Raw genomic sequence first — 13,608 nt, forward strand, 5'->3', positions numbered from 1 at the left:
ATAAAGCAGAAACTAACACACCATTGTAAAGCAATTATACTCCAATAAAGATGTTAAAAAAAAAAAGAATGATTATTGAATCTTGTTATTTGCCAGGCATTAGCTTGGGCACTTGGTTGAATTTGAGAGGCAGGTGTGTTGGAGAAGATATAATTATGACTGAGAAATGGTCCCACCCTTCCTCCCAAAATAATAACCACAGTGCAGTACGATGAGCATCGAGAGAGAGATACATACGAAGTGATATAGAAGACTATGGGGGTTAGAATGGTTTTTGAGATGATCTGTAAAAGGTGGTTTTACCAGGTAGAGAATAGTATTTCATTATTACCTATTACCATCATTAGGGGAATATAGTCAGAATAAAGGAAAGCAAAATTAAAATCAATCTATTTGTATGAATGTTGGCAACACTAGTTGCCATTTTTCTAAGAGGAAGATAATGAATCTATTTGTAAGGTAAGGTTAGAGTTCTTTTTTTAATAGTTATCGTTTATCTCATGTTATTTCAGCCCATTTCCTTGATAAATTGAAAATTGTTGTATAGTTAGTGGCTCTATTCCAAAGGTATAGTGTTTTAAGTTGTGTTAAGTGAACTTAAGGTATCTCAGCCTAGGGACCCTGGAATTATTAGATGCAACAAGAAATGGATTAAAAAAGGCCAAAATTTTGGTTTCTGTTTTATAAAGTTCTATTATTATTTCCATCTCTTTTCGGTGATTTAAAAATATTTTTAAGATACCGGATGTGTTTTGTCAGGTAGAACATCATGCATTTGAGTATTTGGACACCCATTCCTATTTTGTATTCTAACAGGAAAGGTCTGTAGCCCTTCATAAATCAAGGAAGAAGTCAAAAGAAGAACAGAATATATCAGATGACCCCGACTCTACTGGCTTTATTTATCCTTATAATGACCTGCTGGTTTGGGCTGTGCTAATGAAAAGGCAGAAGATGGCCATGTTCTTCTGGCAGCACGGAGAGGAGGCCACAGTCAAGGCAGTAATTGCTTGTATACTGTACCGAGCAATGGCCCGGGAAGCCAAGGAGAGCAACATGGTTGATGATGCCTCAGAAGAGCTGAAAAATTACTCAAAGTAGGAGTTCTCCCTTTACCTAATATTAACATCGACAGTTCTTAGAATGGTTAGACATGTTTATCTCCCTCAGCTTAGAATTTGTAAGATGAGTGGACTTGTAAGATGTGAACTTGTAAGAAGTGAACTTGTAAGATGAGTGTGGTTCATGGACTCTCCCATAAATAAGGGTCTTGAGGTATTTTAAGGACTAAAAGGAAGAGAGGTGGCCTTCAAGTCAGGAGACTTGGGTTCTAGACCTATTCCAGCTCTTTACTAATTGTCAAATCACTTGACCAGATTTCGGGACTTTAGTTTCTTCACTATAAAATGTTCAATGAATGATTTTGGAAGTCCCTCCTAACTCTCAAACTCTTTGATACTAAGTTATATTAAAATTTGTTCTTTAAGTGCCGCTCAGGCAGGAAAACAAATATATTATGTATTAAATTACCAGAGAGTGATGGTAGAAGATAGAAAAGTTAGAAATGTTTTGATTTTTTGATTTACTAAAGCATTGTAATAGTAGGGAAAGCAAGCAAGCTAGAGTTAATAGAAACTAATTTATCATTTTGATTTAAAAAATTCCAGAGAATGACAGTGTCTACTTTTTAGAGAAAACAACCTCCAAGAAGATCACCTGGGGGTGTCTCCAGGTCTAGTTTCTTACTTAAGTCATCTGTGTATTTTGTAAAATCTTTAAATGTATTTATTTATATATTTATTTGCTGTGTTGGGTGTTTGTTGCTGCGCGCGGGCTTTCTCTAGTTGCCAGTGTGCGGGGGCTACTCTTCGTTGTGGTGTGTGGGCTCTAGGTGCACAGGCTTCAGTAGTTGTCATGCAGGCTCAGTAGTTGTGGCACACGGGCTTAGTTGCTCTGCGGCACGTGGGATCTTCCTGATCCAGGGTTCAAACCTGTTTGAGCCTGCGTTGGCAGGCAGATTCTTAACCAATGCACCACCAGGGAAGTCCCTAAAATCTTTAAAAAAAAAATAAAAGGAGTGGCGAGCGGAGTTTCTACAGTTTTTCCTTAAATGCTAGTTCAGTTTTTGAACAATCTTTTCTGTCAAAAAATTCTTTATTAGGTACTATCAGGGAGCCCCACATCAAGCCATACACAGCTTGCTTTGTGGTGTGGATTCGCTTCTCCCCGTGGATAGCTCAGGCACTCCTGGTGGAAACCCTCTAGTTCTGTTCTTTTAAGAAAGGCAGAACAATCCATCTCCTGAGCAGCAATCCCTTTTAAACAGTTTCTGCATTTTACTGTTCCCTCTTTTGTCTTGGTCTTTTCTGAGTCTCATATCTAATCTTTTTTAATGTTTCTGGGGCTCTCACCTGCATTTATTTTTGCCACTCACCACTGTGTCATTGCAGACAGTTTGGCCGGCTTGCCCTGGATGTGTTGGAGAAGGCATTCAAACAGAATGAAAGAATGGCCATGAAACTGTTGACCTATGAACTCAAGAACTGGAGCAATTCTACCTGTTTAAAACTGGCTGTTTCTGGAGGGTTGAGGCCCTTTGTTTCACATACTTGTACCCAAATGCTACTGACAGATATGTGGATGGGGCGTCTGAAAATGAGGAAAAACTCTTGGTTAAAGGTATATTTACTTGCTTTATAGAGTTTAACGTTAGTTTAGTCTATACTGTTGAGGTCTATACTCTTGAGTTCATTTTTCCCTTGCTCCAGAAGATTACCTTCAGGAAAACCAGTTAATGTCTTTGATTCTCACAGATGAGCTGAGATCTTCACAGTGGAACCTCTGACAATTACTTTATCTCCCACTACCACAGTTTCTTTTAAAAAGTGGGCATAATTGTGCCAGCTCCATCCATCACAAAGGCATACTCATGAGAAGCTGGTTAAAAGAAGTTAAAAGAATGTACAAACATAAACAAGATTTCGTTATTAGTAAACACCATTGCCTCTGATAATTATAACAGAAGTAAATGAGACTTCTTAGTGAAAATTTTCTCAGCTTAAAAATACTAACTCATGATAAACGAAATAAAATTAACAATTTCTGTTGTTGCGTTCATCTAATGTGATGTTTCAGGAAATAAATGGCTATTTTATAAAGCTTCCCTCAAACACATTTGTTCACACCACTAACTATCTCCAAATTTTTCTATTCCATTATGGTTTAGCCTCATCTTTCATCTTGAATTATCAAGAGTAATTTAGTTAATTATTAAAGGCATTTAATTTTTGACATCAAACCTAAGCCTAAAAAGCTCTAGGTTATGGTCATGCTTAAGAAGTACATAGCTTATGAAACAGAAAAAATGGGAATGAAGCATGATCATTAAGAGCTACACAAGGTTATAATTTATATTTTAATTTTATTCTCCTTAGAGCTCTTAAAGGTATGATGTGTCCCAAATAGAATGACTGTCTTTAAAAACATTTTTTTGGTTGGCAAACTGTAGAAAACACAAACAAATAAAAGATATGACATAAAATATATAAAAGAGCTTGTACATTTTAATTCCACTAATGATATTGTGGAAACGAGGAATGTCAACCAGAAATTATTTCACATGGATTCCTCTTTAACAAAATATTGGAGAAACAACAATTGTTTCTAGAAGTTCTCCTTTGATCTGTTTCGATTTCAGCCTTGGAAATGATGAAGCAGAGATGTAAATGGGTCCACCTCTAGCTGCACAAGTGCTGGCAATAACTCTTTTTAAATGTTCAGAGAGTGAGATGCGGGTATAGATAGCTGGGATTTTGAGAAATAATTTTCTCCATGGCTCTGTCCTGTACATACTTTAGTTGAATAGAAATCCTTGTTACTGAGAACTTAATAACTTTGTGCTCCTCGTATACTTTATTTTTATATCATCCATGCCTGGATCCTAATTCCTCAGTGCTTGGCTTGTGAGTTTTGGGAACACTTTTGCAAATGTAAAATGTCCTGGTCAGACTAATTCCATGTGGATGAAGACTGGAGGAAGACCTTGTAGAGTTTTATGTGGAAGGGAAAACTCATTTAAGTGCTTCTGTAGAATAGACTCTGACCTATTAGTTGGAAATGGAATATTGATTTTATTGAATACTGTTTCACAAGCCAATTGTTCTGCAACGGTCAAGGGCAAAAGAATGTGGAGCCTTTTCAGGAAGTGGGTTAGGAATTAATTAGTGTAATATTGTCATTGTGCCTGCTAACTATGGTGTTTCCAGACCTGGAAGATTGCATGTATTTTGGATTCTACATCCGAAAAGAAAACAAGCACACCAACAAACCAATCCTATCAGACTGGGAAAAGTCCAGAGAACCTTCACAGGAAATCAAGCTTTAAAACAAAACAACAAATAGACATTTCTCCGAAGAAGATATACAGATTGCCAACAAACACATGAAAGAATGCTCAACATCATTAATCATTAGAGAAATGCAAATCAAAACTGCAATGAGATATCATCTCACACTGGTCAGAATGGCCATCATCAAAAAAATCTAGAAACAATAAATGCTGGAGAGGGTGTGGAGAAAAGGTAACGCTCTTGCACTGCTGGTGGGAATGTAAATTGATACAGCCACTATGGAGAACAGTATGGAGATTCCTTAAAAAACTACAAATAGAACTACTATACGACCCAGCAATCCCACTACTGGGCATATACCCTGAGAAAACCATAATTCAAAAAGAGTCATGTACCAAAATGTTCATTGCAGCTCTATTTACAATAGCCAGGAGATGGAAGCAACCTAAGTGTCCGTCATTGGATGATTGGATAAAGAAGATGTGGCACATATATACAATGGAATATTACTCAGCCATAAAAAGAAGCTAAATTGAGTTATTTGTAGTGAGGTGGATGGACCTAGAGTCTGTCATACAGAGTGAAGTTAAGTCAGAAAGAGAAAAACAAATACTGTGTGCTAACACATATATATGGAATCTAAGAAAAAAAAAAAAAACGGTCATGAAGAACCTAGGGGTAAGATGGGAATAAAGACACAGACCTACTAGAGAATGGACTTGAGGATATGGGGAGGGGGAAGGGTAAGCTGTGACAAAGTGAGAGAGTGTCATGGACATATATACACTACCAAATGTAAAATAGATAGCTAGTGGGAAGCAGCCGCATAGCACAGGGAGATCAGCTCGGTGCTTTGTGACGACCTAGAGGGGTGGGATAGGGAGGGTGGGAGGGAGGGAGACGCAAGAGGGAAGAGATATGGGAACATATGTATATGTATAACTGATTCACTTTGTTATAAAGCAGAAACTAACACATCATTGTAAAGCAATTATACTCCAATAAAAATGTTATAAAAAAACAAAAACAACAAAAGGTCATTTCAGCATAAAAAAAATGAAGTCGACAAGGACATGACTTTAGTTTCTTTAATCACGAGTGGTATATAGTCTGGGTTAATCTTACCTTTATTCACTGAATCCCAGAATACTAGGCCTAATTTTAGCTCGAAAGAGATAATGTTCACCAAGATGATTGTCACAATATTTAGTAAATCTTCTAAACTCTTTACCCTGAAAGGCTGATACAGGTTGAAGATAAAAATTCTTTTGAATAGACTATAAATAAATTCATGAATGTTAGCAATAGAATGAAAAAATCATGGATGTCTAGATTTCTATCTTTGTTGGGTTTTACTGGCAGAGAAAATATATGTGTGATGGGAGATGCATCTAACAGAAGGTGACTTGGTATGTTTTTATATTGTTGATTTTATAATATGAATAAATGTTCACGTGTTTTATATGATAGTAACTACTTAGTGGCTTTAAAGAATTATTCAAGCAATATGCTCATTGGAAAAGAATACTTCTCACTGCCGTGCCTCTGGGTATTATAACATAAAACAGTGTGGTATATGTATTTTAAACTTTCAAATGCATATATGTATATGCATCGTATTTTTTTAATTTTTTAAAATGGGATTACACTGTGCATATTATTTTATAACTTGCTCTTTTTAGACTTAACAATATAACTTTCATTATATTCAGAATTGCTTTTGTCTTTTCAATGATTGAATAGTACAGTTGTCTCTCAATATCCACAAGGGATTGGTTCCAGGACCCCTCAGGATACCAAAATCCGTGGATGCTCAAATCCCTTATATAAAACGGTGTAGTTTTTACATATAACTTTTGCATCTAGATTACTTATACTATCTAATACAATTAAATGCTATGTAAATAGGTGCCAGTGTATGGGAAATTCAAGTTTGCTTTTTGGAGCTGTCTGGAATTTTTTTTTTTTTTTGATCCACACTTGGTTGCGTCTGTGGATGCGAAACCCACGGATATGAAGGGCTGACTGTATTCCACTGTTAAGTTGTCCCACATCAGCTCTCCCTCTGTAGATGGACATTCAGGTTGACACTAATTTTTGCTATTACAAATAGCCATGCAAAGAACATCCCTATCTACACATGCTTGGACTCATGAGTATTTCTGAGGGAGACACTTCTACAATTGGAATTCTCGAGTCGGAAAGTATGTATACAATCAGGATATCCACTGAATTGGGGATGGAGCTGACATTTTATATACACCCGAATCTTAACTTTATTTGGATCATACTTGTGCCTTGTATAAACCCCACTACTTACTTTGTTTTCTTTTCTTTTAAAGATCATCATCAGTATTCTTTTCCCACCCACCATTTTGACATTGGAATTTAAAAGCAAAGCAGAGATGTCACATGTTCCCCAGTCCCAGGACTCCCAGTTTACGTGGTATAATGGTGACCAGAATGCCAGCGCTCCCAAAGAAAGTGCTTGTCTGGTTAGTGCAGTATCATAATGAACTAGGTTTTCATAGCATTGACGGCACACAAACATACACGGACACAAAGCTTATTTATTTAACAAATTATTTAACAGTCTTAATCATATTATAGTAAGGTCAGGTATAGCGTGTATGATAGTTCTAATTAACCCCCATATGTTATTAAGCAAAATATCCTATTTCTGCCAAAATCAAAGACTTTATTATGTCTTGAAAGCTGCTTAACTTCTCATTTTCCTTTGTGACTAGTGGAATAAATAGACTTACTATTTCTCTAAAGCTACAATAAGGGATGCCTCATATCCTTAAAAATCTTTATTTAAAAAAATGCTGGTTTAAAATGTACATTGATCTTCACTCTTTCACACCACAGTTTTTTCATTTGTTATATCCAGTGAGTTTGAATAGTTTTCCTTGAGTTCCCAGATGTATACTCTTTCATGGGCAACTTGAGCTGCTTCCATTGCAGCTTCACTGGAGAGTCTCCAATATGCTGTCTGGGCATATATTTTTTGAATTTTATGATTCAACTTGGATCACTGCTGATACAGTTGTCATTTACTGTGAGATGTAGTAAACAACTTTTCTGGTACTTAATACTTCAGTGATGCATCTTTAGCTAGCGTCTTGTCTGATGTGCTTTTGTACTTATGAGGTATTTGTCATAATATTAAAAACATATTTGATAAATGTTAAATGAAAAATAATTATAATTAGTTTGTATGGCTGGCATCTGCTGTGATTGGTTGAGCCTTTATTCTGATTGGTTAATGCCAGAACAGTTAACTGGATCAGTAGTTAAATATTTTTTACTGTCATGCCTGTTTGGGTATATATGTGTTCCTCTCCTCTTCCTTCCCTCCCTTCCCTTCCCTTTCCTTCCCTTCCCTTCTTACTTTTCTAAGCCTGATAGTTCCATTTGGGGTTCTCAGAGTCCAAGATGGCAAGTACATTCTAAACTCAATAGAGTGTGTGAGTTCTCCTTTGCAAAGCTGGTTTAGTCAAGTTGTCATAATTGTGATTGTACTGGTTAGATTATGTGGTTACTAAGTTTAGACCATTACAATTTTTTTTTTTTAAAGAAAGAAGAAATGTAGTGCTTGCCTAACCCCATTAGAAATAGAAGGCAATCTTTATATGTGAGACATTCACATACATATGTTTGCCTTTATACTACTTCAGTGTTCACATTAAGTTTAATTAGCTTGTTGAAGTAAACAATGAAGGAAACTGTTTATCATCTATCTACAAACAAATATGTAAATATGTTGGCAACTTGGTTGCAAGTAGTGCTTTGGAAGTGGATGTAACTTCACTTTTGGCTCTTAGCGGTTTCATAGAAAGATAAGCTTTCACTGAAACTGAAGGCATTGCAGATAGTTGGAGCATTCCACTAAGCAGTTCTTCTTAAAGTGGAGACTCTTAGGGAAAGAACTCCTTCCTTAAATGCCAATTAAATGTGCTCTTAACATTCAAAAAAGATAGTAAGCCCTCACAATTCCCTGAAAAATTAAATTTTGTCTGTAATATAGTGGTTCTCTTACAGCAGTTGCTCACCTGGTGGTTTGGACATGGCCACATCAATTAATAATTCAACGAATATCTAATAGCTACCTTCCACGAGCCAGACAAGTTCTGGGGGCATTTCATTAACTAAGGCAGATGCGGCCCCTGCTACTATGGAGCCTATAATCAGACAGACTATCCATGGTACCTCACCATTATTCAATTTAAAGCATTTATTGAAAAAGTGTTTCAAATCTGGTCTGTTACGAATGGATTATAATCATAGTAACTATGTTCTTTTATCTTTGAATTTAACTAAAGCAACAGTTTTGGATTATCTGCTTTGTGTTTAAAATTTTGTTAATCAGAGAATAAGGGGTAGAGGTAGCATTTGGTGGGACATACAAGTTTTCATAATGCTAATTAAGTATAATGTACTTGATTAGTTGAGGAACACAATTGGCATTATGTATTTTGGGGGAAAGCCAGAGACAGGAGGGACATAGTTGCTCTTTTAGAGTGTCTTTGTTGTCATGGTAATAGTGTGATAATAAATATGATGAAAGCACTGGTAATAGGAGAATGAAAGCCATTATTCTTTTTTAAAAATTATTTTTTATTTATTTAAAATTTTTATTCTATGGTTATTTTATGTTCAGAAAGGTGGAATAGTAGAAGAAAAAAATAGAGGACAAAGACTTTGGAGTTTTCTTGTATGTATGCAGAGCTGATTATAAGATGAATAGGATTTTATTACAATTTTTCTTGATGAAGGGCTTCAATAAATGCATCAAGTTTTCCTTGAGTTTCTCTAACTTTCTTGAGGTCCTCAGCCATTTGAACTTGTTTAGCAGTAAGCGATTTAACTTTCTTCTCGCTATCTTCAGCAAAATCTTCTAATACCTCTTTGACATTTTTCTCTAATTGCCTGACTTCAGGGTTTCTAAGTTGCTGCACTAAAGTATTTGTGGTGACAGCAAGCATGCATTGTATTTGACAAAATAGGACAACATCATTGCATTCCTCCTCAATCTACAAAATGCCATTGTTAGGAATGAAAGCCTCTTCAACAAAGGTTACAGTGATTTAGAGCTGTTTTTAAGAAATGTCTTCTCTAAACGTGGTGCCAAGTATCGTTAATCAAGCTCGGATCTACTTCTGCTCCTTGGGATTCAAGGTTCTTTTGGACTGTAGTTATCTCATCGCTTGCAAGATAAGCTGGGTGTTCCTCATTACATTTCAGCGTATTTTCTCCAGTTCATTCTTGGTTTCATTGTGAACGCACTGTTCTTGGGTCTGATTCTTCCAATGTAACCACCTTTTTTCCCAATCTGGACCTTCCATATTTCAGTTGCATTTTCAGTATCCTTAAGATGAGCCTGAAGAACCTCTTCCATAAAATAAATAGCTGCACCTCACTGCTGTTTATCAGACATGGACTGGTCTTCTAAAGCATCGTGTTGAATAACCCTCAAGCTGTCCTCCACAAAATCATTCCACTTCTGGTGTTTAAGTTTCTTCCTTAACAGCCTCTTTAAATTTATCAAATATGTTATCATGCTCTTTTCCTTTTGGTTCTGTCATGAAGTGGGAAAATTCTTCCTGTAGGGTCTCCCAAGCAACCTCGATCGCTTTATTAAGAAGCTGTTTATCAATTCACTGTTTAAGCTTGATATCCACTGTAGTATTAAAAGTCCCTGAATTCATGGTCTGTGTAGCTGGAAGATGGATGTTTTCAATCCCATGAGTTGATACTCTTTCCCACAAAGATTGCTGAACAATTTCCTCCCAATGTTTTGGTGTAATGTGGCTCAGACTGATAACTTCATTGAGTATTTCATGTTTAGTTTTTTCAAATAGTTTTTTCCGTTCAAGTTCTTGCAGGCGAGGATAGTTATTCTTCTACTCAGCTTCAAGGTTAAAGCGTGTTGCTTTGAAACTATCAGCCTGTTGTTCAATTGACTCCCATACCATTTTCCAAAAGTCCAACACAACAAAGCTTCAATTTCTTGTCGTCATCTGGTGTGCCTTTAGCATGCTTGTCTTTAGGAGTTTTGAATTCCAAAAAAAATTCTTTTTTTTTTTAAACTTACTTACTTTCTTTCTTTTTTCTTTCTTTCTTTCTTTCCCTGCCTTCCTTCCTTCCTTCCTTCCTTCCGTCCTTCCTTCCTTCCTTCCTTCCGTCCTTCCTTCTGTCCTCGTTGCTGCGCGCAGGCTTTCTCTAGTTGCAGTGAGCAAGGGCTACTCTTCGTTGCAGTGTGTGGGCTTCTCATTGCGGTGGCTCCTCTTGTTGTGGAGCACGGGCTCTAGGCGCACAGGCTTCAGAAGTTCGGGCACACCAACTCAGTAGTTGTGGCTCATGGGCTGCAGAGCGCAGGCTCAGTGGCTGTGCCGCACGGGCTTAGTTGCTCCGCGGCATGTGGGATCTTCCCAGACCAGGGCTGGAACCCGTGTCCCCTGCATTTGCAGGCGGATTCTTAAGCACTGTGCCACCAGGGAAGCCCACATTTCCTGTTAAAAGATTAAAACCACATAGAAATCTATGAAGTAGGGTGATATCTCTTTTTCTTCTCTTTCATAATCCCTAAGTTCCCTCTTCTTGAAAGCAACCAGGGTGCAAGTGCTTTTTTTTTCCTTTCTTTTCCTTTCTTTTTTCTCTCTTTCTAACAGCTCTTCTATGTAGACACCTCTGTAGTCACATTTATGCAACCACTTCCTTGTCACACAGATGCTCATCTCTCACCACCTACAACTGTTAACCCCTTTAGGCTGGCCCATAACTTTTGAGAAACTGATGGAAGATGCTTTCCCTAGAAAAATGCATGCACAACACGAATACTTGCATATAATTGCAGGAGGTTCAAGGAACTCCAGAAGCTCAGAGAGTCCATGAGCTTCAGGTAGAACCTCTGTTATAAATGAGTGGAGAAGCTGTCAGAGACAGAATCCTCAAACTAACACTGTGCCTGACTTCCCTATAATTTGGGAAAGATGTTTCAGCATTATGTGTCCATTTTGTCCTCCTGAATTATGGAAATAATTCTATTCTCTGTTATTGATTTCACAAGGATTTTATTAATATCCTTAGGTTCCAAAATTACTGATAAAGGAGATTAAAAAGAACAGGAAGAGGGACCATCTTTAAATGCTTGGAATTACTCAGTTTGATTAGGTTTCCCTATGGGAGGCTCAGCTTGCTTTTCAGAAATACTGCTGTTCTCCTTACCCTGTCAAAGATTGATACAATACATGTAGTTTTCCTTCCGTTCAAGACTAAGATTGTAATTTGTCAGGTGGGTGCCCAGTTAATTTCTAATATTTTTATTATATTTATGTATTTATGAAATATATAATATTTTAGATACTTGTAAATGTCAGTATTTTAGTTACGCCTCTGACAATAAATGATTGCTTGCTCATTTTACAGAAAGACTATGATTTGGAAAGTGGCCCTGATGAGAAACCAGATGAAAATCAGCACTTTGATTTGAAGAGTGGGCCCCAAAGCCTCCCATGGACCAGGAAAGTCTATGAGTTCTACAGTGCTCCAATTGTCAAGTTTTGGTTTTATACGGTTGGTGTCATTTCAAAAATTACATATAGTATTCATGATGGTTAATTGCTAATGATAATGTTGATAATGATATTGCCTGATTTACCAACTTGTAATAAAAATATAAAAAAATGCACTTAAAAAAAAAGGGAGGAATGACAAAGCAGGTAGGGAAGAAGATTGGAGGGAGGTGAGAAAAAGTGAGAGCAGATCTCCTACTTTGGGAGTGAAGGCTCAAGCATCTTCGTTTTCTGAGTGCTTCCAGTTAACACAGCTGGGACTCAGAATCTGAAACTGTGTGGAAAAACAGAATGAGCAATATGGTTGTAGAATTAAGTGATGGGAGTGGATTCTTGTCCCATCTTGGGCAAAAAATCAGCAGTTGAATTGATTTTTTCTTTGTAGGAATAATGTGTAATATAGACCAAAAAATTCAAGTGTTTGTTTTTGTCTTAGTTGCAAATGCTTCTAAATATGTAGAGGACAAGAAAAATTTTAGAAGTTGAATTGTGTAAACAAATACTAAATCTATCATGGATGGGAGAGATACCGAGAAAACAACTGTACACTACATGTGTTGAGTGCTTTTCACATTTATTTAACAGTAGTTATTTTTCTAATGCTAACCTATAGTTAAATTGCTCAAGATTGTATATTTCTAAAACATTTTGAAGTGATTATAAAAGGATATTTGTCTAAATGTGTTATATTTCAAAATATTTACTTGCCCGACCACACACTTATTTCATATACTTATTCAATAAGTACATAGCTCTGAATAACTTTTATCTGTTTTTAAAAATAAAATCTTCATTCAGTTGATGAGATTTCACTGTTTTTGTGAATATGGAAATACTGTATTTTCTGTATTTTGTGAATACAGAAAATCCTAGAGACTCTGATAGTAGCTTCGAGAGAGTTTAACCATAGTCACATCACTGGGTGAGGTGTATTCAACTATTGCTTTCCTTAGACATTTCTAGCTTATGAACTCTTAGAGACAGTAGTAAAGCTAAGCAACTGGAACAACTACAAAAATAGCTAAGGTTGGTGTTAGCAGTGAGCACGGGCATTTTTAGTCATGGCTGTTACATTGCTAGGTTAGGGTACGTGTGCTTTATTGAAGCAGTGTCTTGTTATAAATGCTATGATGAAAAAGAAATGTAAACATTTTTGGATATCTTTTTAAGAATTGGAAGGAAAAAAAAAGAGTCAGAAGCAATACCACCAATATCTACAGTGATTTAGTGCCTGGCCACCATGAAAACAAACAATGTAAAACATGACTGCTTAATCGTATAAATTTATTTAAATTATGTTCCTAAGAGGTCATCAAATATATTAACCCTTGAAACATAGACCTAGAGAAGTATAGATTTTACTTTAACTTTTTTATATGCTTCTCTACTAAGCTTCTTAACTCATAGGCAATGCTAATACCCATTATGCCTGCCTGAAATATCACCTATTGTATATAATATCAAATGGTATAGTCAGAAGTGATTTCAGCCATTCTCTATGTAGAACTAAGCTTAGAAGAAGACTTATTAAACTTAGGTAGAGCTCAAAAAGATACGAGAAATAGGGATCCAGGTTAAAATAATATGATTCTTGTGAGAAGGAACACACACATAGGCACTTTTCTCTCTGTTGATCTGGGTTTTTTTTTTTTTTTTTTTTTTTTTTTTTTTTTTTTTTTTTT

The 13,608-nt window shown here is 36.3% G+C and overlaps 1 protein-coding gene across 1 annotated transcript in view; it reads left to right on the forward strand.

Annotated features, from left to right (window-relative positions):
• The window catches only part of TRPM6 (transient receptor potential cation channel subfamily M member 6), a 178,605-nt gene that overhangs the window by 104,217 nt on the left and 60,780 nt on the right, over window positions 1-13,608 (forward strand). Inside the window, exons 17-20 of the mRNA XM_024738988.1 lie at window positions 817-1,097; window positions 2,451-2,679; window positions 6,692-6,844; window positions 11,781-11,927. Of these exons, the coding sequence (XP_024594756.1) occupies window positions 817-1,097; window positions 2,451-2,679; window positions 6,692-6,844; window positions 11,781-11,927 (810 nt within the window). The remainder of the gene's footprint in view (window positions 1-816; window positions 1,098-2,450; window positions 2,680-6,691; window positions 6,845-11,780; window positions 11,928-13,608) is intronic.

This window comes from Neophocaena asiaeorientalis, unplaced genomic scaffold (genome assembly GCF_003031525.2).
Source record: "Neophocaena asiaeorientalis asiaeorientalis breed wild unplaced genomic scaffold, Neophocaena_asiaeorientalis_V1.1 scaffold249, whole genome shotgun sequence".
Taxonomy (NCBI): domain Eukaryota; kingdom Metazoa; phylum Chordata; class Mammalia; order Artiodactyla; family Phocoenidae; genus Neophocaena; species Neophocaena asiaeorientalis.